The sequence below is a fragment of the Dermatophagoides pteronyssinus genome, unplaced genomic scaffold (genome assembly GCF_027571235.1).
Source record: "Dermatophagoides pteronyssinus isolate colony J.1.1.1.1 unplaced genomic scaffold, Derpt_VIB-CSIC_2022.12 sq0003, whole genome shotgun sequence".
NCBI classification, from domain to species: Eukaryota; Metazoa; Arthropoda; class Arachnida; order Sarcoptiformes; family Pyroglyphidae; genus Dermatophagoides; species Dermatophagoides pteronyssinus.
In genome coordinates, this window is record NW_027461527.1 from 3717782 (window position 1) to 3743931 (window position 26150).

The following is a 26150-nucleotide window of genomic DNA, read 5'->3' on the forward strand; positions in this document are numbered from 1 at the left end:
TTTTTTCTTTTTTATCGATCATAATCTCGTCTTCGGGTATTTCAGTCTGACGATGATTTTTTGCTTCGTTTGGCTGGCTGGTTCGATTGATTCGATTCGATGAATCCATTTAAACGACAACGAAGATAGAGAAAAATCTTTTTCTGGTTAATCAACCGATTTTTTTTGTCTCTTTCATCGATTATGATGATTTTTTTTAAAGAAAAATTTTACTTTCAATTTTCAAAATACTTGAAAACCACCACCACTATTCATTCATTTAGTTGGTTGGTTTTGGTTCAAACGAACGAAATGAATGAAAAATTAAATTTAGATTTCAGGTTTCATAACACTGTACTTGAATGGTTGAATGAACAACATTTTCTTTGATTTGGCTGGTTTTTGATCGGTTATTTTAAAAAAAAGCAAAAGAAGAAAACAATCACTATTTTAAGATAGATTGTGGAAATGATTATTATAAGTTTTCTTTGATGATGATGATGATGATGATGATGATAATTGTCATTCGATTCTTTTTGATGATGGTGGTTGTTTTCGTTGTTGTTACGGTCTTACGGACAACAACAACAACATGGTCCATTTGTTTTGGATAATTATTAATCATAGAAACTCTTATTTTTGGTTGTTGTTGTCATTTCCTATGATAATAAATCATATTTGTTTTGTTTTTTGGTGTGTGTGTGTGTGACCGATAAACAAACAAAAACAAAAAATCCAGGTAGAAAAACGGCTGTTTGAACGTGTCAAGACAAGGAAATTTGTGGATAATTATTATTCAACAACAAAAATTATTATGATTATAATTCATACCTTTTTTTTGTTTTGGATAATTGGGCGCCAGGTAAATCAATTTTTGGTTGATTGTTTCCGGATTTTTTTTACCCGAGAAAAATCATAATCAATCGAAGGTAAATCAGGAATTCGAATGTTTTTCTGTTTTCTGTGTTCGAATCATACTATCGATACTATCGATAGTGTTTATATTGTTCGATTCATTCGATATTCGTTCATCATTATTCGATCAATTGTTCGATGTTGATGATGGATCAATCAATCAATCAATCAGGTTTTTTTTTCTTTGTGGAACAACAACAAGAGTTTTGTATGCCCGAAATAGTGATGATGATGATGATAATGATGGTAAGTGATGCCAAAATTTTATTTTCTGATCAAAAAATAAAATTTATTTGCCCAGAAAACTTTTCTGTTTCTTTCTTTTCCCCACTCACATGTATCGATTATTTATAAATCAAAAAATCAAGCCATTTTGATCAACAACAACAACCAAAAATAATAATAATGGCCAAGGACCTGTGTTCACCTGATCATCTTTTCCCAAAGTTTGTGTGTCTATTATCATCATCATCGTCGACCACAAATCATCATCGAACCGAACCAAGCAAAAATCGTGATAATAATCATCAATAATAATTCAACGAAAACAACCAAACAATCATTATATCGATTTCGGCAACAAAATATTGGTCATCAATAGAAAACGAAAATAATCTTTGGAAAAAGATCATTTCATTCGAATCGATCACCGATTGATCACTTGGTGTTTTTCGAAAAAAAAATACCAGACGAAACGATACTAAATTCAATTACCAAACGATGATCGGATTATATGAGTTTTGTTTTTGTGTTTTCAAATCCAATATTGCTGCTCGGGAAATTTTCCCATAATTCCAATCAACTAATTGTTCATTGGCGAAAAAGAAAAAAGATAATCCGATTACCATTACGATGATAACAATGTTTTTTTTGTTTCTGGAAAGTTTTTCTTCTTTCTTGGTAAATTATTATTTACAGTCTACAATCGATTACCAGCAACAACAACTAAAAAAACCCGAGATATAAACGGAAAATCTTGTTTCTCTTTTCGTCAAGAAAAATTGTCCGATGATGACACAAACGACGACGACGACGACGAATTACCGAAGCAGCGAAATCCCGTTTCTTTTTCTTATTTTTTGATTGGTTCACGGGTATTGACAAGATGAATGAATGAATGGAAACAAACTATATACACGGGTATCTCTCTCTTGCTTGCTTGTTTGTTCTCTTTTTTTGTTGTTTGTTGTTTTGTTTGATAACCGTTTTCAGTTTTGTCCGAATAATTCAAACAACAACGACGACGATGAAAACTCGATTTTTTTTTCTTTCTTGTTGAAATAACCGTTTCTAGGTTATGAATCTGGCTGGTCTCTTTCTCACTCTGTTTCTGTGTTTTTTACACTCTCCCATTCAGCCAAGAAAAAAACAGGTGAAAAGCATATGGTTTGATTTTATTTGGCCAGGTAAACTCTACAGGTTGTTGTTTGACTTTTGATTTTTTTTCCTTGCTGAGTTTTAAAAAAATAAAAAACTAGCGGTTTATGCAACAGGTGTGTGCAACCAAACAAGCCATCCAAAAAAAAAACTCACAAAAGCCTGTTTAAAAAGACGACACTCTTTTTTTTTGGACATACAGATTTTCTCTTGGATTTTTTTTGGAAGCAAAAAATTTTTCGGTTCATCATCATTCATCAGGTTTTTCACCATCATTTCATTTCATTTCTCGTCACCACGTTTGTTGATCAATTCAGTCTGTCAGTCAGTCAGTCAATCGAAAATATTTTTATTTTGTTCAATGTGATTTCCTTGTTCATCGACATAATTCCATATTGAATAATAATAATAAAAATGTTCATCCAAAAACAACATTGGACACAATATGCATTATCATCATCATCATCATGATTAACAATTTTTATTTGATTTAAAAATATTCTGTGTGTGTGTATATGTTTGTGTGTAAATAGTGTTTAACTGATCACAAAAATGAAATGAATTTTGATTCTGGAAACTGTTATTGTTTTGTTTTTTTTTCAATCTTTGGATTGATTGAAAATGTTTAAAAGTATAAGTAATGATTTTTAATTAATGATCAACAATCGACAAAAAAAAATTGTTTGTATCAATCCAAAAACAACAACAACAACAAAACAGCCACCAACAACAACAACAACAAGTCACCAACACTAATGCAGTCAATGCGGCCAAAGGTCGAAAACGATGCTAAATGCCTTGGTGAGAATTATAAGAGTGGCCAATATAATAGTTGTCACTACTATTGTTGTTGTTTTAATTTGTACAATCACAACGACAACAACAACTACCATCATCAACAACAACAACAAAAACAACATCAACACAATAATCAATCCGAATATTTATTCACAAACATACGGAATCGATTCAACGACAACAACAACAACAAAACATCGTTTAAAACAAACAAATTATCAACAACAACAAGAATTTATTCATCCAACAACAAATCTTTATTATCGCAAAGATCAACAGCCGCAACAGCAACAAAAATCGCAAAAAAGACGATTCCTATGGCCAAATATATCGTTGAATTTGACGCAAATTCAACGACAACAACAACAACAACAGCGACAACCGCAAAGAAGAAATCATCATCCACATCCACATCATCTAAAACAACAATCGCAACCAATTGCGGCAGCAGCATCAGCTGCTGCCGCATCAATTCATTTATTAACAATCAATTCAGCATCATTTATTGCTCCTAATAATCGATTGAATCGCAATAGTGATGAAGACGATGATGGTTATATCGTTGATGATGATGATGAAGATCAAGATCGAGCAGAAACATCAAATACAGCCATCGCAAACTATTGGCCATCATCATCAAGATCAACTGCAAATAATATTCGTAAAGCGATATTTCAATCAAATCTAATCAATAATAATCGTCCAGCATATTTATCAACATGGCCACAATCAAAAAAAGATACAAAATTTCAAATCTATTCACCAATAATATATCAAACAGAATCAAATAATAATAATAATGAAAAAATTTGGCCTCGAATCGATAATCAATCACCAAATTATTATTATCCATTATGGTTTCAACAGACACAAACAACAAAAACATCATTGAATCAAAATCAAAATTTCGAATTACCATCTTCATCGTCATCGTCAAACACTGAATTGATCTCATCATCTTCTTCATCGTCATCATCGTCATTTCAACCAACAACAACAACAACCACTACAAAAACACCAGTAAAAACAACCGATATCGTTTTTTTAAATGGTAATCATCATTATTATCATCAAAATAATGTTGCTGATGGTGATGTTGATGGTGGTATAGGAACTACTTTGACAACTTCAAAATTCATCATTAATAACGATCAGGATCAGGATCGTCATCTTCAAAATCTGGATCATCATCAAAGAAATGATTACGATACTGGTGGTGGCAGTGGTGATGAAGATGAATTTTTGTTCGATCGTACAGCACCAGATAGTATGTACATAAAAGTATCCAGAGATTTTTTTTTAATTGAATGTTTTTCTTATCTTTATCCGTCGTTTGATTATATCATCATCCGTTTGTAGCATCAGCAGGTTTTTTTGCAAAAGCATTAGATAATGTTGTACGATTTTTACCAACAATGCGTATACGTGAACGACAAAATCCTGGTTGTGTTGGTGGTACTAAATGTCAATTTTTTGTATTCTGTTGGATGTCTGGTGGTTCATTAGGTGCATCATGTGGCCCATTACATACTTGTTGTGTAACACCAAGCAGCCAAGATATACAACCAAAATATTGGGGACCTGTTATTAATGATCCACGTATGTATCATTTTATTTTATATTTGAATCGATTTTTGATTTTTGATTTTCGATTCTTTTGGTTTCCATTCGGTATTTAGAATGCGGAAAATCAGCAACAAGAATTAGTCGTATTGTTGGTGGATCGGATGCATCGTTTGGACAATTTCCTTGGCAGGTTTGTTAACATACATTTTGAAAAGATTTTCTTTTGTTGCCGAAAAGTTTCTCCCAAAAAAAGTGTGTAGGCGTTAGTGTGATGTATGTGTGTGTAAATATCATGTAGGTAGAAATAGATGATTTAAATCCAGAAAAATTGGCCAATCTTTGAAAACCAGCCATAAAGATGATGTTCATGTTTCTTTCTTTTCTGATATTGCTTTTACCGGCATCAAACATATAGGAAATTCGCATCACATAAAGTGATCATCATTGAATGAATGAAATGAAAAGAAATGAAAATATGATTTAAGTGGAGAAACAGATACCTGCTTCTCTCTCTCTTTCTTTTTGATTTTCTTTGGTTTTTTTTTGATCCGAAAGACAAACTTGTTGTTGTTGTTGTCTTGGATTTGACCTAAATTTTTTTTCGTTTCTAAGGATTCACCTGAGCAAATGATTGACGAACTTTTCTCTCTCTCCTTAAACACACTTTTTTTGTTTTGTCTGATTTTTTGTTGTTGTTGTTTTGGTTGTTGAATTACACAATCGAACAACCAACTAACCAACCAAACAAACAAACAAACGAGATTCATTCGGTTGGTTCAAAAAAAAACTTGATTCTTTTTTCTTTGATGATCAAATTAAAACAAATTAACAATCGATGATGATGATGATTTCAATGAAACTTGAACTGAAATTTGGATTTTCTTTTCTTTTCTTTTTCTACGATAAAAATGATTGATTTATTTGATGATAGTGGTTGGTTGGTTGGCTAAATCAACCTAGTAAAATAACTATTTTTTCTGGTTTTTTTAAAATTTCATTCAACCGAGAAAAAAATTCATTCATTCTTTTTTTGTTGTTGTTCAGTACATTTTTGGATCATTGATCATCGTTTGATCATTTGATTTGGATCGATCGATCGATTTAATTTGTTGTTGTTGTTGTTTGCTAATTATTTCTCTCTCTCTCTTTGACAACAAAAGGCATTCGTACAAGTTGGTGGTAGCCGGTGTGGTGGTGCATTAGTTGGACCAGCTCATGTTGTCACTGCTGGACATTGTGTTGCAAGGTAAAATTTGATTTTGATTTTTAATAAAGTTTTTTGTTTTTAAATGAAGTTTTTCAAATTTCCAAATTTAGGTCACAACATAATCCATCAAGTATACGTGTTACATTAGGTGATTATATCCTACATTCTGAAATTGAAAGTCTACCACATGAAGTATTTACTGTTAGTGAAGTAAAACTGCATCCAAATTTTCGTTTTACACCACAAGCTGATCGTTATGATGTTGCGGTATTAGTTTTGGATCGTTCTGTACAATATCGTGAAAATATTATGCCAATTTGTTTACCACCAAAAGATACTATTTATATTGGTCGTATGTCATATGTTGCCGGATGGGGTGCATTACAAGCAGGTAAATATTTAAAAATCGATAGTATCGATATTTTTTTCAAACAATCGATTTTTTTTGAAAAAAAATAAAGGATCAAAATTACGACCAAAAGTATTACAACATGTACCAGTACCTGTTATTGAAAATAATATCTGTGAAAATTGGCATAAACAACGTGGTATTAATATTAAAATTTATGATGAAATGATGTGTGCTGGTTATGAAACTGGTGGTAAAGATGCTTGTCAGGTAAAAAATTTTCTGATGTTTTTTTCCTTCTAAATATTCAAATGTTTTTTATTTCCCATTTGAACAGGGTGATTCTGGTGGTCCATTAATGTTAAATGAATTTGGTGTTTGGTATTTAATAGGTATTGTTTCAGCTGGTTATTCTTGTGCCAAACAATATCAACCAGGTATTTATCATCGTGTTAGTAGTTCATCGGATTGGGTTTCAGCAAACGTATTTCCATCAGCACATTTTCGTGTACCAAGTTAAAAATTCAAAATCAAAATCTGAAAAAATGTTTGTAAATAATGAAAAAAAAATACAAATTTCTGTTAAATCTTCACACAAACACTCATCACACATATTACATAACCCTTTGTGTAAAAACAAACCGAAACGAAAAAAAAAATTTAAAATAATCCACGCATGCACACACACACACACAGACCACCTTTATTTGTTTTGTTTTTTTTCTCGCTTATTTTCGCTTATCAAGCCAATTTGATTTTCTCCTAAACCACCACACGTATTTTATCCAGGCAAACCATATTTTTTTCATATTTATTTCCACATCCAATATCGATCAATGTTTTTTTTTCAATTCTGATTCTGTTTTTCTCTTTCTTTCGTAATTTTTTCTTACTTTTGGATTTCACTTGTGATTATTATTGATTATTAAATTAGCAAAATATTAATTAAATTTACCAAGAAAAAACTTAAAAATATTTAATTACAGAATTCGGTTCGTTTCCCCCCCCAATATAAAAAGTTCATCGTTGAAAATTCGATTCAGTCGATCCAGATTCTGTGTTTACTTTTTTTTCTTGCATCTGCATTTCTCTGATTCGCAAAAAAACTAAAACCTCCAAAATGTCAGCGAATGCTGCTGTTGTAGATGATTTTCTAATACTTAAATCAATCAACAGTCATTATGATCATCATAATCAACAACAGAAAAATCGTCAACAACAACAACAACAACAACAACGATCAAATTCAAAACCATTTTTACAAATAAATTCATCATCATCATCAACATCAACAACAACATTAAACGGTTCAACATTATTATTATCATCAAATGAAATAAATCCATTTAAAAATGAAAGTGATCATGAACAATCATGGTCAGCATTAAAATATTTACCATCACGATTGAAAATGAGTTTAAATCCTCATAATGACAATGATCAACAGCAATCAAATCAAAAAAATCCAAATAATTACCGTTATGCAAATGATACATCAACAACATTATCATCATCATCATCATCGATTCGGAAAAATGGAAAACATCGAAAACATCGAAAACGAAAAAGAAAAATTACTTATGATTTAAAACATTATCGTCGTATAACATCCATACAAATACTTATAATTTGGTTCATTTCGTTAATGATATTAACATGTCATTTATGGAATTGTTATCGATCATCATCATCAATCGATCAAAAATCAATAAATCGTTTAATCTGTTACTGGTTAACCATTAGTATTTCTTTAAATTTTCTAATTTCAAATTTATTATTATTAATATTACAATTTTATATTTGTCATTTGATACAAATGTTTCCCAAAATATCATGGTTATTTATTGAAATGTTATTATCAATTTTATTAATAATAACTATATTTTTTCTATTCAATTATAATTGCCTGTTTAATTAATGGACAAAAATTTATAATTATTCTATCGTGGATACAATTAATGATGATTATTTTTTATTGTAAGTAATTTTTTTTTATAATTTATAAATAGTAATTTGTAAATTACAAATTACAAATTACAAATTTTTGTAACTAATTTTTACTTTTTTTGTTATAATTTTGTTTTCTAATAGTAATAAATCGTTATTATAAATATCGTATGAATATATTACCACATCATCAATATGTATTAAATAATTATTTTAATGATAATTATTATGATGATATTAATAATGATTGTGATGATGATGATGATGAAAAAAATTATGTTTATCATATGAAAAGATATTTTTTTCGACAAGCATTTGATTCACCAATACCGACACCAAAGCATACATTATCGGATAAACATCAACAACAACAGCCACCAACAACGCCACCTATACCGCCAACGCCTCCTATGAAAAGAAGTAAATGTTTGAATAATTTGAATAATTGATCCAGAAACACAGCAGTGATCCAGAAACAAAACAAAAGTTTACCACTTGTTGATAATGATCATATTGTATAATTTATGTGATGAATAAAAACAAAAAACAAAACAAAAAAAAAAATTCAGAAACTCTTCCACACCTGGATAATAGAGGGAAAAAAAACACTCATTTGAATATTATTTTGCGCGCAGGCGCAAACGCGCGGTTACAAAAAAATTAAAATTCAATTCAAATATTGATTAACCTTTTGGTTAAATTATTGCTTGTTCGCTTAATTATGTTGTTGTTGTTGTTCGATGTTTAGTTTGAGGTCAAAAAAATTTTTTGATTGTCGGGGTCGTTGTTGTTGTTGATTTTGATTTTCTTCAAACATATTTTTCTTATCCACCTGCATCAATCAATTTTCTCTCACAAAAAAAAATCACTAAAAGTCCAATAATAGTGTCATCAACCTTGTTGATCATTATCGATTGATCGATGATTCGATTAAAGTAAAAAAAAATGGAGAGAGATAGACGATGTCCTCAAATGATCATCCATAACTCCAACCGTAACGCAGTGTTAATGTCATTCAAGAAAATCTTGATATCTTTTTTTTCGGTCAACACCATCGCACACCCTAGCACAATAAAATAAAAAAAATTGGGAAATTCCAAAAATGAAATTGAAAATTCATACCTGTAGTAAATGGTTGAATGTGTCACAACTCAATTCAACAAGGTGATGAAAGTTTTTTTTAAATTTAATTTTTTTACCTTTATCAAATTAAAAACGAAAAAAAAGGAAAAAACACAAGATAAACTGCGAAAACTTTAAAAATAGCTTCTGTAATTTTAGTTTTTTTTCAGCTTCAAAAACAAAAAAAACTTTCCTTCATCCGTTCATCATGAATGTAACAAGTTTCTTGGAAAATTTCCAACTAACCAAATATGCAAATCTAATTTTTCGCTTTCTCTAATTCGTCTCCTTTTCAGTTTTAATTGTTTTCTGTGGTCAGAACACTGAGTTTGCTCGGTTGTTTCCACCACCAGTATCACCACTAGCACCACGACCAGCGCCGCATCATTATCATAAGTGATTATTTTGGATCATTTTTCATCCATCAACATCATCATCCATAATCATCATTCCCACCCTCACTTTATCTCATTTAAAAGGGATGTTTGCTGTATAAATTTAGATTCACAGACAAACACTAGCCATCCATAAACATCTTATGTTTTTTTGCTTGCTTGCTTGCTGGAATTAATGTGCCATAAAAACACATTACGGAACGAAAATTTTTTAATCTATATTTTTTTTTCATTGTAAATGTAATTCTTTTGGCACAGAAAAAAAATGTAGGATGTTTTTTATGATGATTATGATATCCCATGAATTAATGACGACGACAGGCAAGCAGCAAGCAAAATGATTCAAACAGGTTATGTTCCAGATGATGATGATGATGACAAAAAAGTAAAACAGATTTACTGGACTCAAAGAGTTTATTATCATTTTGCTTGTTTTTTTTTGGAGAAATTAAATCAGAAAAATGCTTTTTCTTTGAAAAAAACGAAGAAAAAACCAACTGAATTGATTGAATATCGATTACTTTTTTGATTCGATTTTGGGCTTGTTATTTTTTGGCTATTGATGTCTGTGTGGTCAGTTTGGAATGTTTGAAACGAAACAAACAAAACAAGGAACAAACATTGTTTTTTTGTTGTTTGCTTGTTTGTTCAATTGATTTTATCGATTGATTTTCATTATTTAACATCATCATCATCATCGTAAACAGACGAAAACAGACGAAAATTTTCAAATCAAATATCGATCGATCGATCGATAATCCACTGATAAGTTTCTTTTCTTTTCTTTTTCATTTCTCTCACTACTGGCTACTCTCTCTCTCTTTTTTGAAAATTTTATTACTGAATTTCTCTCCTTCACTAATTTACCTTTTTTTTGCTTCAAACAAAATTTCTCATTTCTCATTAAAATGATGTTCAAAACATAAACATCATCATTACTTCTTCAACATTGTCCATTTTGTTTATTAAGTTAGTGAAAAAAATTTGTTGATTTTTTTGATTGACAGAAATCAGTTTTTTTCGCTACAACAAACAAACATATCGATAATCCAAATGTTCGTGTTTTTTTTGCTTGTTTCACACATTTGGTCAAGTGGTCAAGTGATTTTTTTCAATTCATTTGGAGCATAACAACAGTGTGTGAAAATTAATTGACCATCGGCTACTACTGTTTGATTCATTCTTCCTTGATCATCGATCAATGTTTTTTGTTTTTTTGACCATCGATTATCGATCCATTAAATTCTGTGATTAATTGAATTTTTTGTCCAAAGTCGTCCATCACAATCGATTATTTTACAATCGATATTTGAATCATCATCATCATTATCCGGCGATACAACGTACGACAATCATCATCATCGTCGTCGTCGTCAATCCAGGATATCTACTTTGACAAAAAAAGATTAGAAGTGAAAAGCCAAAATGATGTTTCACTGTTACCATCGGACATAACCGTCGTCGTCGTCGTCTATTGATGTAATAGTGTACCATATGATTGGTGCACCATGTTGAAACACACTTCCTTCTTCGTGGACAATTTTTCTATCTGTTTGTTTTGATTGAATTTGATCCATTTGAACATCGAAAGAGACAATTTTCAACTTTGAAAAACAACAAAGACATCAGCAGCAGTAAGTGAAATTGTTTGTTTTCTTCAAAATTGGATTATGACCCGATTTTAATCCAAAAAATCATAATGATAATGAGGCAAATTAACAGCAGCAGCAATTCAAAATGAATAAATTCAGTTCAGTTTCAGTTCAGTTCAAAAGTTGTTGTTGTTTGAATTACTGTTTAAAAATGAATGAATGAAAGGAAATCCTGTGCGCATGGTGAATGATGAATTTGATTTTAATTCTTCTTTGTGATGTTTTGCATATATGCAAATTTTATTCTACAAAAAACAAATGATGTTTGGAGAAAAAAAAAGATGTTCAAAAGGAGATTTCTGTTTGTCTTGTTTTAAGACAATTGTTGCGCGCGTTTTGTTATGATGCATATATGTGACACGCGCAAACACGCGCAAAATCAGATAATCAGATAATTGATGTGTTTGAATGGATTTTCAGAAAAAAGTTTACACCATTCTGGGTCAATGATTTTAATCAAAGTTAATCAAAAACTTTTAACAAATCAGAATTAGTTTACCGAAAAAAGAACGAAATTTATGTGGGGGAAAAAAGCTGATGAAAACTTTTTTTCCCCCACTTCTAACAAAATGATAAATTATGATGATGATGGTGATATAGCTTTGTTTCAAGACAAATTTTTTCTGTCCATTTTTTTTTCTCATAAATAATATACAGTCGCTTGGTGGTTTTTTCCACATTCGCTGGGTGATTTATAGTTTTTTTCTTTCTTCTTCTTCGCTGTCTTATTACAAGCAAGCAAAGCGATTAAGATTTTAGAAAAATCACCAGCAAAAGACAAAGACGGTGTGATTTTTCATTTTGGCCTGAAAAATGTGAAACAAAATGAAAAATTAAAGAAAATTTTCTTTCTTCTTTTGGCATTCATTTCACATGGTTTTTTTGTTTTGTTTTTGTTTCGTTTGATTTCACCACCATTTTTGAAGAAGTTTTTTTGTTTTGTTTGATATATTTTTAGATCCAGCAGAAAAAAGTTTGAGCATTCATTTTTCACACATTCAAAGCCTTGTTCTGCACCTGTGTGTGTGTGTGTGCGTATGGCACACGCGATTTCGATCCATTTCATTGAATTCATTGATCGATCGATCGATCGATCGATTGATTGATTGATTTTGGTTGTTCAATGTTTTGCTGTTGAAAACCACAGTGATGATGACAATGTCAATGAGAGAAAGAAAGAAAAAGTGAGAAAATGTGGTTGGTTGGTTGTGAAAAATGATTTTCGGGAAAATTACCTGGATTTTTCGGGTACATTTTCACTCTCGATTATCGATTTTTATTTTCTTTCAACGAAGTAAAAATCTTATTATTTTTGCGACATCGTCACCGGTTTGTTTACCGAATTGAGAAAAATCTCGTTTGAGAAAAATCTCGTTCAAATTTCTTTATCTTTGGTGATGATGGTGGCTATTAATAAACCGAAATTGAAATTGAAAAAAACTTTTTTTTTCGGATATTTTTGTCCATTCATGTCAGCTGACAAACTGCGAATAAAAAAAACGTTTCCAAAATCGAAAGCTACCACTTTTCACTGTCGTCGTCAAATGTAAAGATTTTATTTTAGTTTTTTGTTTTCAACTAAGTATCTTTGCCAAAGAAAAAATGGTCCTAAATACGGTAACACCATGTAATTCGGTTAATTCGGTTAATCATCATCATTAATCTCTTTTGGTCGATGATTTTTACTTAATTCGATTTGAAAATTTGTCATTGAAAAAAAAACATTTGAAAAAAACATTCGTTTTAAGGTTATTTTTACATCAATCATCAGCCAACTTTGATACTTTTTTTTATATGTGTTTGGTTTGGTGCGAGGATGTGATTGATTAGAAAAACCAAAACCAAAAATTCAATGGTAATCATCATCAATCATATTGAATTTGACAAACGAAAAAAATCAAATGAAAAACCTAATGAAAAGTCTACTGAAATTCAAACTGAATCAATGGCAACAAGTTCAAAGCAAGATTGAGCAAAAGAAACATTTTCTAATTACAAAATTAACCGAAGAAAATAATATTCTTGAAGTTTCATTCGACTTGATTTTTTTTTAAAATTCAATTTCAATGAAAAAAACAATGAATTTTAAAACAAAAGATTTTTTGAAATTTTCTTCTCTCTCTCTCCCCCTCTCTCTTCTGTTGTTTTCATTCAGAGATAATTTTCGGCTAATAAAAATGTGATCAACTTTATTCAAATCAGTAATGATGATGATGATGATCACTAATTAAAAAAAAAGAAAGAAAAAGATCTATTCACAATGAAACAATGATGATTATTTTACCTGGGTCACACACACACACACAGGTAACCTGGCTGAAATTCAAAAGCCAAAAGAATAGAAGAAATGTTTCTTCAACAAAAAAAAACTTGTCATTGTTTTAAATTACAAACAGAAAAATCATTGAACCAAAGAATCAAGTTCATCGCTTTTCGCCATTGTCATCCGTCAACTGACTGACTGATCATTATGATGATTATATGATGATGATGATGGTGACAACCTAAAACTAAAACCTATTTCGAATTGGGAAGATAAAAAATCAGTCAATCATTCTCACCAGTTTTAATGATTACGAAACGAAATTATTTTTCAACCAGAAAATAATAAAATATATACCGACCGATCTATCCATTGTAATTTATGTAACGATATTTATGGATTTTTCTTTCTTCGTTTTTTTGTTTCTGTTAATAATTACGATATAGATGAATGGTTTTTTAAAAAAAAAGCTATAAACACCCCATATAATAAGTTTGATAATGAACACCTTTGTGTGTGTATATAGTCGAATCTGCTATTTTACTCTTCTTCTTTGTCGCCTCAAAATAAGAAAAAAATGATTGACTGGTTGGTGTTTCCTTTTTTTTTCTTCTTCTTCTTCTGATATAATAATCACTTTGATGAGCCAAAGGGAGAGAGAGCTTCAATCTTTTAACTTAAAAAAATAAACCAAAGAGAAGTAAGCAAGCAAACAGACAGATCACCTAAGTAACAAACGAATTGGCCAATTTGAAAAAACGAGAAACAAAGTTAGAGAGATAGGGAGAGAGAGTTGAATGTGTTTGGTCGATCCCTTTTTTTTCGGTTATTATCATGATGATGATGATGCAAAGGTTTGGCATAAAGAATGGCTCTTCTTCTTCTTCTTTATTTCAAAAAATTCTCCATTGTTCATTGATTTTCAAATGATGATCATCGTTGGTTTTTTTTTCGTTAAAGTTTTTTTGTTTCATTTGTTTCACATCTAAAAAACATGATCTAGTTGCCAAACAAAAAACAAAACAAACAGCAACGATTATTGTTTTTTTTCTTCTTCTTTTTGTCGTCGTCGTCGTCGTTGTTGCTTCAACGAAAATCAATTTGGTTGAATCAAAGTGACCCGGCCACCAAAATCGACAACAACAACAACGACCACTAAGCCCCGAAATAGTTTTGAAATGGTAAAAAAATTTTCTGTTGTTTTTTGTCATTATCGTTGAGCTTCAGCTTCAGCATTTTTTTTTAATTAAAAATGACAATGATGTTGATTGTTGTCGACGAAGATTGTTGTTGATGATTGCTGTGGATTGCTGTTGTTGTTAACGATAATGATGATTGTCAGGTTTTCAAAAAATATCAATTCAAAAAAAAAAATCTTACCTGCAAAATCTTACCTGAAATAAATCTTTCAATCAGAAAAAAATTAATCTTTTTCGTTTCTTTTTTTTCATTTTGGTCATCATCGTCATAAAATGACATTGCTGGTTGCTGGTTCCAAGATGATGATGATAATGTAGAGGCTGCTCAGAAGAGAGAAAAACCACAATTCGAAAGAAATCTTTCAACTAGTCACATATATCGACAACGACGACCAACTGTAATCATCATTTCGTCAAAATAGGATTTTTTTTTTTTTGGTTTGAAATAATGAAATCTTTAAGGTGATATTTCGACGACCACGAAGAAGAAGAAGAAGAATTTAAGAAGTTTCTTTTTTTAAAACAACAGCCGAGAGAAACAAAACCAAGATGTCATCAATAAATAAAAATCATTTTTGGAATAATCATCTTTATAATGGTGGTTATCGATTGAAATCGATAAAAACTTCGACACCACTATCGATACTATCGATAGTTTACAAATTAATAACATTGATGATTATTTGGATATTGATGATTATCAATCGACAGATATTATGTCAACAACAACAACAACAACAATATTCACATCTATATCCCTCATATCCACATCATTCAAATTTTTATTTATCACCACCACAAACATCACCAACACCATCATTAACAAATTCTAATCAATTTCAACCAACAACACGAATTTATACCATTCGTACAGGACGTGCAATTGATCATCATAATCATCATCATTTTCATCAAAATAATAATGATAATATCGCATCACAATCATCGCAGATGTTATCATCATCGTCGTCGTTGTTGAAGCCACAACAATCTTCACAATCAACGTTTTATCGTTCGATTCCATTATCATCAAGTTCATCACAATCTTCTTCTTCTTCAGTAAACAACAACAATCATATTAAAAATCAATATCCTCATTATAATCATAATCATCATAATCATCATTATCATTATCAACAACAACAACAACAACAAAATTCACTTCCTCAACAACAACAACAACAACATGAATCAAGACAAATATCATCAAGAAGTTATCATAATAATCATCAGTCATCACCATTATTATCATCATCACCGACAACATTACATTCGATTGCTAGTGGTATTAATAATAATGATAGTAGTAGCATTACCGGAAGTTCAGGAATAATGATGATGATTGGAAATAATAGAATAAATAGTGCTGGTAGTGGTATAACGGCTATGACAACATCCACCACACCCACACCATTAACCACTCCTACTAATACGCCTACTACAACACCCACAATATCAACAACAACAACAACAACAGTTATACATCATCCATCAACTTGTTCGAATGATCGATCTCAAACAGCTTGTACATTTAATCTATTATGTTATTTAGCAAATGGTTTACCAATTGAAGGTTGTGAAGATAATCCATCCATTACTTGTTGTTATTTACGTTTAAAAAATCCATCATCATTAATGTTACAGAAATTTTCTGAAATTGGACCTAGTTATTCATTATTTTATCAACAACAACAACAACGTTTGCCAACAACAACAGCATCCGAAACATCCGATCATCAATCAATTTTGCCGATTACAACGTTTGAAAATGCTACGGCAATGACAACAACAACGACGACGACGACAACAACAACACCAATTCCACCATTACAATCATCAATAATCAATGATAATAATGGTTATCATTTTAATCATCCATTTAATCATCATCAACATCCAAATTCACCATCATCATCATCATCATCACCAATGACACCGATTCATTTGATTTCAATGACCAATAATAATAATAATAATTTAAAATCAACAACAACCGCAAACGCAAACAACAATATTCGCAATTATCAATCGCCATCAAAATCATTATCTTTAGATCATTATCATAATAATGTTGGTACATTACCATTATCATTACATCAACATTATCTTCAACATCATCATCATCATCAACATAATCATCAATCGTTGTTGGGTTTTAATTCTGGATCATCATCAAACAACAACAACAATAAATTTGAACAATCATTTAATCTAAAAAATGATCTACTTTCATCATATGAACCACAATCATCAATGACAACATTTCGTAATCAAAATGAATTTGATTATGCAGTATCGAATGCAATACGTCGTACACGGCCGGATAATGTAATGAAATCAGTATTTCAAGAAATTGTTAATCGAAAATTTTATGCTAGAAATTATAATATTGATGATAGTAAGTTGATGTTAATTGATTTTACCTGGATTCTTAATGATAATTTTCCCCTTATTCAACTAAATTAGTTTGTGGTAAACCAATGTCAAAACCACGTAGCCGTATTATCGGTGGACAAGATGCTTATTTCGGTGAATTTCCATGGCAAGTTCATATTAAAATTACTAAACATCAATGTGGTGGTGCATTAGTTAATTCAAGATTTATTGTTACAGCTGCGCATTGTATTTATCAGTAAGTTTTTCTGTTTGATTTGAAAAAAAACCGCGCCAAAATTTTCAAATATTCAAAAAAAAACCTTTTATATTTTTCTCTGTGTATAGAGCACCTATTCATCAATTAAACGTAATTATTGGTGCACATGATATTGAAGATCACCGGTATCAGGATATACCACCACAATATTTTCATGTTCAACGTGTTATATTACATCCGAATTTTCGTTTTTCTGCAAGTCATCCTGATCGTTATGATGTTGCATTAATTAAACTTGATAGTCCAGTACGTTTTAGTGATAGTGTATTACCGGTTTGTTTACCCATTGAAGAGAATAGAAATTTTGAAGGACATAAAGGTGTTGTTACTGGTTGGGGTAAAACTGATCCAGCATTAAGTAAGCATTTATTCTGATTATCCATATTTCATTCTAAAATGATTAATTGATTAATCCTTAGGTAATCGTTATGGTACACGTTTATTACAAAAAGTTGATGTACCAATTATTGATAATGAAAAATGTGAAACATGGCATCGTACACGTGGTATTGATTTACGTATTTTTTCTGAAATGATGTGTGCAGGTTATGAAGATGGACAAAAAGATGCATGTGTTGTAAGTGAGATTGACAGAAAAAAAGTGTTATTTTATTTTCTAATGAATCAAATTCTATACAGGGTGATTCAGGTGGACCATTAGTAATAAATATGAATGGCCGTTGGACATTGGCCGGTATAACATCAGCCGGGTTTGGTTGTGCACAATCCCGTCAACCTGGTATTTATCATCGTGTTTCACATACGGTGAATTGGATTCGGCAAACATTACATGATGAAGAGGAAAAAGATAATAATTTAAATCAAATTTAAACAAAACAAATCAAATCAAATCAAAACAGACCTACCGATCAATCAAATTCAATGTCATTTTTTTTACCAAGGAAAAAAAATATGACAAACTATTCTGCAAATACGCAAAGATGATATTTATTTTCTCCATTTTCTCATAAACATAAATAGTATTTTTTCTAGAGTATTTTCCATTGTTTATAGTTTGTTTTTTCTTCTTCGCTCATTTCTTTTGATTGATTTTTTTCGTGAATAAAAAGAATTAATTTTTTTTCTGTCCCTCTCTCTCTCTCTCTCTCTCTTTATTACCGGCTATTTTTTCCCGAAAAAAAAATTAGTTACAAGCAACAAACGGTAATTCACAAGCGAAATAAAATAAAATGATAATCTTCAGACGAAAAATAAACAAATTTTCAATGATAATGGTTATCATATCGTGATTTTTGGCTGGTTGTTTTTTTTTGTTGCTGACCATGGCAATGATCATCATCATCATAGTTGGTCATCCAGTAAACAGTTAAAATTACCGAATGACCGATTAATGACCGGCTGGCTGGCTGCCCGGTTATTGCTTGAAGGCAGAAAAAGATTTTATTCTTTTTTTCTTTCAAAAATCTCAATGTTTCGTGTTAGTTGAGTTGGTTGTGTGATTTCTATTTTTTGCCATTTTTTTTTATTAGACAAGTGTTGATTATGATTTTATCTATCTATCCATCCATCCATACTTAGTTATCTTAATTCACCAATGGACAGTGTCTGCGTGTGTCCAGTATCAGTGTGTAATGTCCTAATTTTCAAAAAAAAAATTATTGAAACAAAAAAAAAAATACGAGAAAAGTATCATTCACAATCGATAGATGGCGACACGTTTTCTAGAAAAATACTTTTTCCCAAAAACTAACCCAAAAAAAAACGAAAAAATCAAAAATCAAGATAGCAAGATGATCATCATCATCAAAATCATAAACTCGTGATACTTGACCATCCCTCAAGTTATTGGACATTGCCAATTCACAAAACATTTGCAATTTTATTTTTAGTTTTAGTTTTTCATAAAATTTACCATTTTTGGTAAACATTTTCCTATCCTTGTCCTGTAAAAATAAGCAAACTGTGTTTATTTTCTTTCTCTCACTGTTTCGGTCATTGGAAAAATCGAACCGAAACAAATCGCCACAATGTTGTTGTTGTTGGTGTTGTTGTTATAATTGGTAATCATCAATATCCGTTTTTCGTTTTATCGTTTTTATTGATTATCAGAGTTTTTCAATGAAACACACTACCAGCCATAGCCATCACCTGACTAAATTCGGTTTTTTTTCGTTTCGATGTTGCAAAGCACCAAACAACATCGTCTATTTTTGACCTGTTGACCATATCCCCGAAAAAGAAAAATTACATCTTGGATAGAAAATTACTTGGAAAGAAAAATTTCCCTGGAAAATGCTCCAGGCAAATTGTTGAAAGCGTAAACATCCACCAAGCATCGACCATCAAACGATCAAACGATCGATCGATTTAGAAATTCACCCAGTGAAAAAAAAGTAAAGCAAACGAAAAACACCATAATCATCGAAATCATGTTTTTTTATTTCAGTCAATGTTTTCATTTCATTTTGACCAGATAAATTATCAAAGACCTAGTGACCTAGATTTTCATAGGCTAATCATGTTCATTTAATTTGTGTATAACCATATTATCTATGGATTGGATGATGCTTTTCATTTGTGTCGAAATAGCCCCATAGGCCATTTGCCATTTTGTTCACTGAGATCAGCTATAGATTAGGTGAGAGTGATCGACTTTGGATGATTTGACAGAAAATCTTTCATTTTTTCGTTTTTTCAAAATGATTCAACAAAATTTCCCAAATGTTTTTCTGACCAGTGTTTAAAACCAATGATCAGTGATCAGTGATTCCTTATCTATCCAGTGATCATTCTTATCAGTTTCTTGATGAACGAGCAAGAGAAGAAGAGATTGATTTCGGTTTTGCCAAAAAAAAAATCATTGATTCCCCTGGCTTTGTTTTCATGAAACCAAAACTTTGAAAATTCAAAAAAAAATTGAGAATTTGAGAATTTGAATATGCACACACCAGTGTGTGCGCTGCATAACCCATTTTCCTAGTTTGTTTTTTTCATACGAAACCCAATGAGGAGATATGTACATGCGGTTATCGTTATAACGGGTATTATTTCTCTCTTTTTTTTCAACCGAAAAAAAGTAGAAAAAAATTTCAATTTCTAGTTTTTTTTCGCCCAGAAACCAAAATGTTTTCCATTTCTTTTTCTTCTTCTCTGTTTTGATTTTTTGTTTGTGAATAATAAAATTTTTCAATAATAATTTCTCTCTTTTTCTGGTTCTCTTCATTTCTTCTGTCTCTCGGTTTCGTCTGTTCTATTTTTTATTTTTTCAACGAAAATTTGGCTGGCTCTTTAAACTTTTTTTCGAATCCATATTTGCTGATGATGATCATTTTGTGATTTTTTCTTTTTCTGGTTGATTGTTTGATCATCATCATCATCATCATAATCATCTTTGATCTTTGTCATCGTGGTGGTGGTGTTTTTTTTTCTTTTTTCTTTTTTTCTTTTTTGAAAATTTTCAATTTTCAAAATTTTCAGTGGGAAAAAAAAGAGAGAATCCGTAGAAAGAGAATTTTTTCACGTAAAGTTTCTTCACGTAAAGTTTTTTCTTGTTTTTTTCCAATTTCTTGGTGCTGAATCAAACCATTAGACGACGACGACGACAATGCCATCACCACTGTCATTCATCATTATCATCAACAACAGCGACGAGTGTTTTTCTATGATCAACATTGATTGATTGATTGTCATCAAATGTTTGTTTCCAGTAAAAAAAAATTTGTCAGAATTTTTGATGGACATTTTATTAGTGAATAATGTTTACGAAAAGTTTCTCTGAATGAAAATCATCAAATGAATCCAAATCATCATCATTTGAATCATCAGTTTTGTTTTTTTGTTTTTTCTGTTTTTTCCTAGCTAATAATGCAGGTAACTATAAATTTTTTTTTGAAATATTTCCACTAAACAATCGATTGTTTTCAATCGATTAATCGGGGGAAAAACAATCGATTGTTTTTCATTAATCTGATTATCATTCGATTTTCAAAATCAAACACCCGGCTTTCAAAATCTTTCTTTGAAACATTCACTCCACCTTAACCCAGATATGAATTGAATGAATGAATCCTCGAACAATTACATTGACCACCACCACCATAATAATCAAATTATTCATTCAAATCATGAAATGAATAAATCATTCGACGAGAATAAATGAAATAATCATGTTTTTGATGATTTTGATAACCAAAAAACTGTAAACTTAAAAAGTTAAATTTAGTTATTTCTTTTTCATTATTATTATTATCAGATTTTCTTTCCCTCTCTCTGTGTGTCTTTTGGTCAGAAAAAAAGAGAAGGTCAGCAAACAAACAAACAAGTGTCATTTTATCATCATTATGATTATGATGATTATCATAATCATAATCATCTTCTCTCTCTCTAACGGTGAATTAATGATGATGGTAGCCACCTGATGATTCTATTTTTTGGCAAGTGAATTTGTTTCAGTGTGTGTGTGAAACTCACACACACAGAGATTACAATTTTTCAATTTTTTTTCCGAACAAAAATATTGATTGACCGAACCAATAAAAAAACTTCGAGTTACATCCAAAATCATTAAAATGATGATTGAAATGGCGAAAAGAGGGAAAGAAAAAAGAAAGAAAAAAAAATCCATTAAATGATTGACCCTTTTGTCATTTAATGATGATGATAATGTCATCATCATTGGTCAGCAGCAAAATTATGAAAAAATTTACGAAAATTTTTGGACAAAAAAAAATAAAAATCTTTCTCGAAATAATAATAAAAAGAAAAGATTTCTTCTTCTTTTCTTTGTCATTCATCTTTCAGGTATTTTTCATTATTATATCATCATCGAAATTGTATGTCAGCAAGTTAGTAAGTCAAATTCAACAGGTTCACATTCATTCAACATTTCAACATATTGAACAATATGGCTGATTTGTCATTTGGGTTAAGTTCATTTCATTAATATTTGTCGAAAAATTCATTCATTTATCAATCGAAAAGAATCTTTCGTTCGTTCGTTCGTTCGGTTAGTTTTTGCTGTTTTTTTTTCTAATGTCAACGTTTTTAAGTCAAAGAAAACTGTGTTAATTATTACACAATCAATGATTAGTGTTCTCGTTTTTTTCTTTTCTTTGTTTTTCTGTGTTTTTGGCATTGGATTTATATTGGCACAAGATGTGCTAATTATGCATATCGTTTTCCAAAAAAACAAAAGAAATCGGCTTTCTTGCTTTTTTCGAAAATTGAATATCGTTTTTGGCTGCCCTCGTTTCTTTTCGGGGTGATTTTTAGCAGCGATGCCGGCTTCGTTCGATCTTTTTTTCTGATCATCGATTAGAATCAATTAGTCATGGTTGTATGATTTTGTTTGTTTCGTTTTGCATAATCAATAACCGGACATAAATGGAAAACTCTTTTGTTTTCCAAACAAAACAAAACAAGCAAACAAACCCAGATCGATTGCACACCTTCGAAACTTATTGGTCAATTTTTGATTTCTGATCTTTTTTGTCTGGTCTGGTTTTCTTGTTTTTTTTTTAGCCAAAATGAAAATGAAAATCTTCTAACACTCGCCTTACACTTGCCCATTATAATCTTGAATTTTTCATCTAAAATTCCCAAAAGTAGATTGACCTGAAACACGAAAATCAAACCGATTTTCATCAAATGATTTTTTCTAAAATTTTCTAAAATTAGCTTTTTTTTTTCTTCAGCAGGCCATAGATAGATCAAGGTAAAGATCTTTTCTTTTTTTTTCAATTGTATAATTTTGTTTCCTTTTCACAATAGCCACATGACAACATCTTAAAGTATTACACACACACACACATCACACATCACACATCAAAGATTTCTCTTTTTCTTTATCTTTAAAATATACATACAAAGATTGCTAAAAATACACAAAAGACTTTTGTCGGTTTTTGGTTTTATTCGGTAAGTTCATTCATGTCAACAAACAAACAAACAATAATTTTTTTCGTTTGTTTGGTGGTTTTCAATCTTAACCAAAAGAAAAGAAATGGAAAAATAGAAAATGGTCTGTCAGCGTCAAATAAGTGCTGGTGTTTGTGTGTTTTGAATGAAGAAAAAATTTTGTGAAAGTAGGTTTTGACCTATCTTTCATCATTGGTAACACTTTTTATGAATGTCTCCCAAGCAAATAATACGAATAATGGCCATTTCAATCAATCAATCAAATCGAAATCAATTGAAATTGATTGAAATGGCCATTCACATAATGTGTGTGCAATGAATTTCTCAAAATAGAAATTGAAAATGGCCTATTTTTTTTCTGCTGTTGGAAAAAAACACTAATTTTATCTTCTTTATCTTTTTCTTTTTCACATCAATCAATCAATAGAATGTTTAGAGGACTTTCATTTTTCCTAGTCACCATCAATCTATTATCATGTCATAATAATCGATTGAAATCACATTTTCTTTCACGTTCCATTGGAACGTTACATCAATTATCATCATCACCGTCATCGTCATCAGCGCCATCTTCGTCAGCGCCATCAGCATTATCATCAGCATTAGCCATTAAAAATCTAACAAATTTTCGTTTTTATAAATCATTAAATTCATTATCACCATTAAATGCATATCCATTATTAGTAACTGGTTCGATTAATTCAATTATAAATGATCAATCATCATCTGCATCATCGACATATGATTCAAAACAGGTATCAAATACATTATGGAATCTATTAAGTATAGCTAGATTTATATTATGTAAGTTTTCCATTGATTGATTGATTGATTTTATTGATTTTGAATTGAAAATTCCTTTCCTTTCCATTGAATAGCATTTCCACAAAAATGTCAACATCAAAATGAACAATATCAATGTACATTTGGTATAACATGTTGGATGTCTGGCCAACGTCCATTAGATTTATGTAATGGTGGTATATTTTGGAGTTGTTGTGTACCATTTGAAACAATTTCAACATCAACAACAACAGGACAAACAAATCAAACATCAATTACGCCGGATGAAGTTGTGGATCCAGGTTTGTTTTTTATTTGCTTTTTTCTCACCTGTTGAATTTGATTGAAAACAAAACAAAATTTTAGAATGCGGTCGTATAATGTTGACAAGAAATGCAAAAATTGTTGGCGGTGAAAATGCCCGATTCGGCCAAAATCCATGGCAAGTTGCAATTGTTAAACATCAATTTTTAAATCAAAAAATTTCCTGTGGTGGTGCATTGATTAATCGTCGTTGGATTGTTACGGCTGCACATTGTGTTTATAAGTATGTAATTACTTTTTTCTCGCACCAATCACTCACTCCAATAATAATGTTGTTTTTTACTTCGAAAAAAACCCCAAACAACCCAAATGTAGAACACCGGCAAATAATATTCGTATACGTTTAGGTGATTATAATCTAAAAGCACAAACCGAACAATATATACATGAAGAATATAGTATACGAAGAAAAGTTGTACATGAAGGTTATAATCCAGCAACATATCAAAATGATATTGCATTATTAGAGCTTAATCAAGATGTTATTTATCGTCCACATATATTACCAATTTGTTTACCACCAAAAGGTTAATTAAATCAAATCAAATCAAATAATATTTTTCTTTATTAATCGATCGATCGATTGATCGATTGATTGATTGGAAATAATCTAATCACCACCATTCTTTTTCATTTTATTGGTTTAGGAAGAAATTTTACCGGTGAAAAAGCAACCGCTGTAGGTTGGGGCCGAACACAGTACGGTGTTTCAACATCACCCGGTATCCTACAGAAAGTTGATGTTGAAGTTATTGATTCAGATGATTGTCAAGAATGGATGAAAAATGCCGGTCGGAGAGAGAAAATTTTCAACAATATGCTTTGTGCTGGTTATAAAGATGGTGGCAGGGATTCATGTCAAGGTGATTCTGGTTCACCATTAAGTTTACGTGATGATAATCATCAGATATTGATTGGTTTAGTTTCATGGGGTAAATTTATTGATTGATTTTTGATTTTTTAACCCAAAAAATTAACCAAAATTTCATTCAAACAATAAACAGGTGTTGGATGTGCAAGACCAAATCTACCGGGTGTTTATACACGTATCACTGAATTTGTTGATTGGATTCATATACATACCAATTAGGAAAATCAATCAATCGATCGATCGATTGATTACCTGCCTGTTTTTTTTCTGGAAATTACCACCATAATACTGATGATGATGTAAATAGGTTTTATTTATTGATTTTATTGATTTTTTCTTTTTTGATTGATTGATTTCTACTGATAATAATAATAAAAATGTTGTTTTATTGCTCAATTTTACTGGTTGAGAATATGAAAAAATGTAACTTGAATAATTTATTTATTTTTGGCCATAAGTAATTTCAATCAGTTTTTTTTATCAGGTAGCTCTTGATGATAATAATAATGATGTTGTTTTTGTTTCCAAAGATTTTAACTAAAATTTTACACTACCACCATCTTGTTGATGGTTGATGGTTACAATGATCATCATTCATGAATCATGGAGCCGACAATCAGGTTTTGCTACTGTTTTATATACGGTATTTCGACCAGACACCAAAAAAAAAAAAAAAAAAAATTGACCGATTCGGCATGATCGGTAAACAACTTGATTGTATACCACCACCACCACCACTAACACCACAAATATCATCCGTTTGACCGAACATTCGATGATAATGATAATGGTGGTGGTGGTGGTGGTGGTTTTAGATATTGGTAGCATAGCATCCAATAAATATAAAAAATATACTTGTTGTTCGGTTGTTTG

The 26150-nt window shown here is 30.6% G+C and overlaps 4 protein-coding genes across 5 annotated transcripts; all 4 read left to right on the forward strand.

Annotated features, from left to right (window-relative positions):
- Positions 1-2741: 2741 nt before the first annotated feature.
- LOC113792923 (uncharacterized) lies at positions 2742-7141 on the forward strand. Its single transcript, XM_027342886.2, has 7 exons — positions 2742-4336; positions 4429-4668; positions 4749-4825; positions 5796-5881; positions 5953-6233; positions 6304-6461; positions 6529-7141. The coding sequence occupies exons 1-7, from the start codon at positions 3058-3060 to the stop codon at positions 6709-6711; spliced, it is 2304 nt and encodes a 767-aa protein (XP_027198687.2). The 5' UTR covers positions 2742-3057; the 3' UTR covers positions 6712-7141.
- Positions 7142-7251: 110 nt separating this feature from the next.
- LOC113789999 (uncharacterized) lies at positions 7252-8419 on the forward strand. Its single transcript, XM_027339604.2, has 2 exons — positions 7252-8168; positions 8283-8419. The coding sequence occupies exon 1, from the start codon at positions 7312-7314 to the stop codon at positions 8107-8109; it is 798 nt and encodes a 265-aa protein (XP_027195405.2). The 5' UTR covers positions 7252-7311; the 3' UTR covers positions 8110-8168; positions 8283-8419.
- Positions 8420-11167: 2748 nt separating this feature from the next.
- Positions 11168-18511, forward strand: LOC113790017 (uncharacterized). Of its 2 annotated transcripts, none has more exons than XM_075825102.1 (6): positions 11168-11289; positions 15070-17167; positions 17236-17401; positions 17491-17780; positions 17842-17999; positions 18062-18511. In XM_075825102.1, exons 2-6 carry the CDS (start codon positions 15319-15321, stop codon positions 18251-18253), a joined length of 2655 nt encoding a protein of 884 aa, XP_075681217.1. In that variant the 5' UTR covers positions 11168-11289; positions 15070-15318; the 3' UTR covers positions 18254-18511. The 2 variants fall into 2 exon arrangements, with proteins under 2 accessions (XP_075681217.1, XP_075681218.1); XM_075825103.1 differs by lacking the exon at positions 11168-11289 and adding an exon at positions 14517-14751.
- Positions 18512-20886: 2375 nt separating this feature from the next.
- Positions 20887-25653, forward strand: LOC113790032 (trypsin-1-like). Its single transcript, XM_075825109.1, has 7 exons — positions 20887-21253; positions 23727-24103; positions 24178-24384; positions 24449-24629; positions 24722-24933; positions 25054-25338; positions 25411-25653. The coding sequence occupies exons 2-7, from the start codon at positions 23728-23730 to the stop codon at positions 25494-25496; spliced, it is 1347 nt and encodes a 448-aa protein (XP_075681224.1). The 5' UTR covers positions 20887-21253; position 23727; the 3' UTR covers positions 25497-25653.
- The last annotated feature ends 497 nt before the right edge of the window (positions 25654-26150 follow it).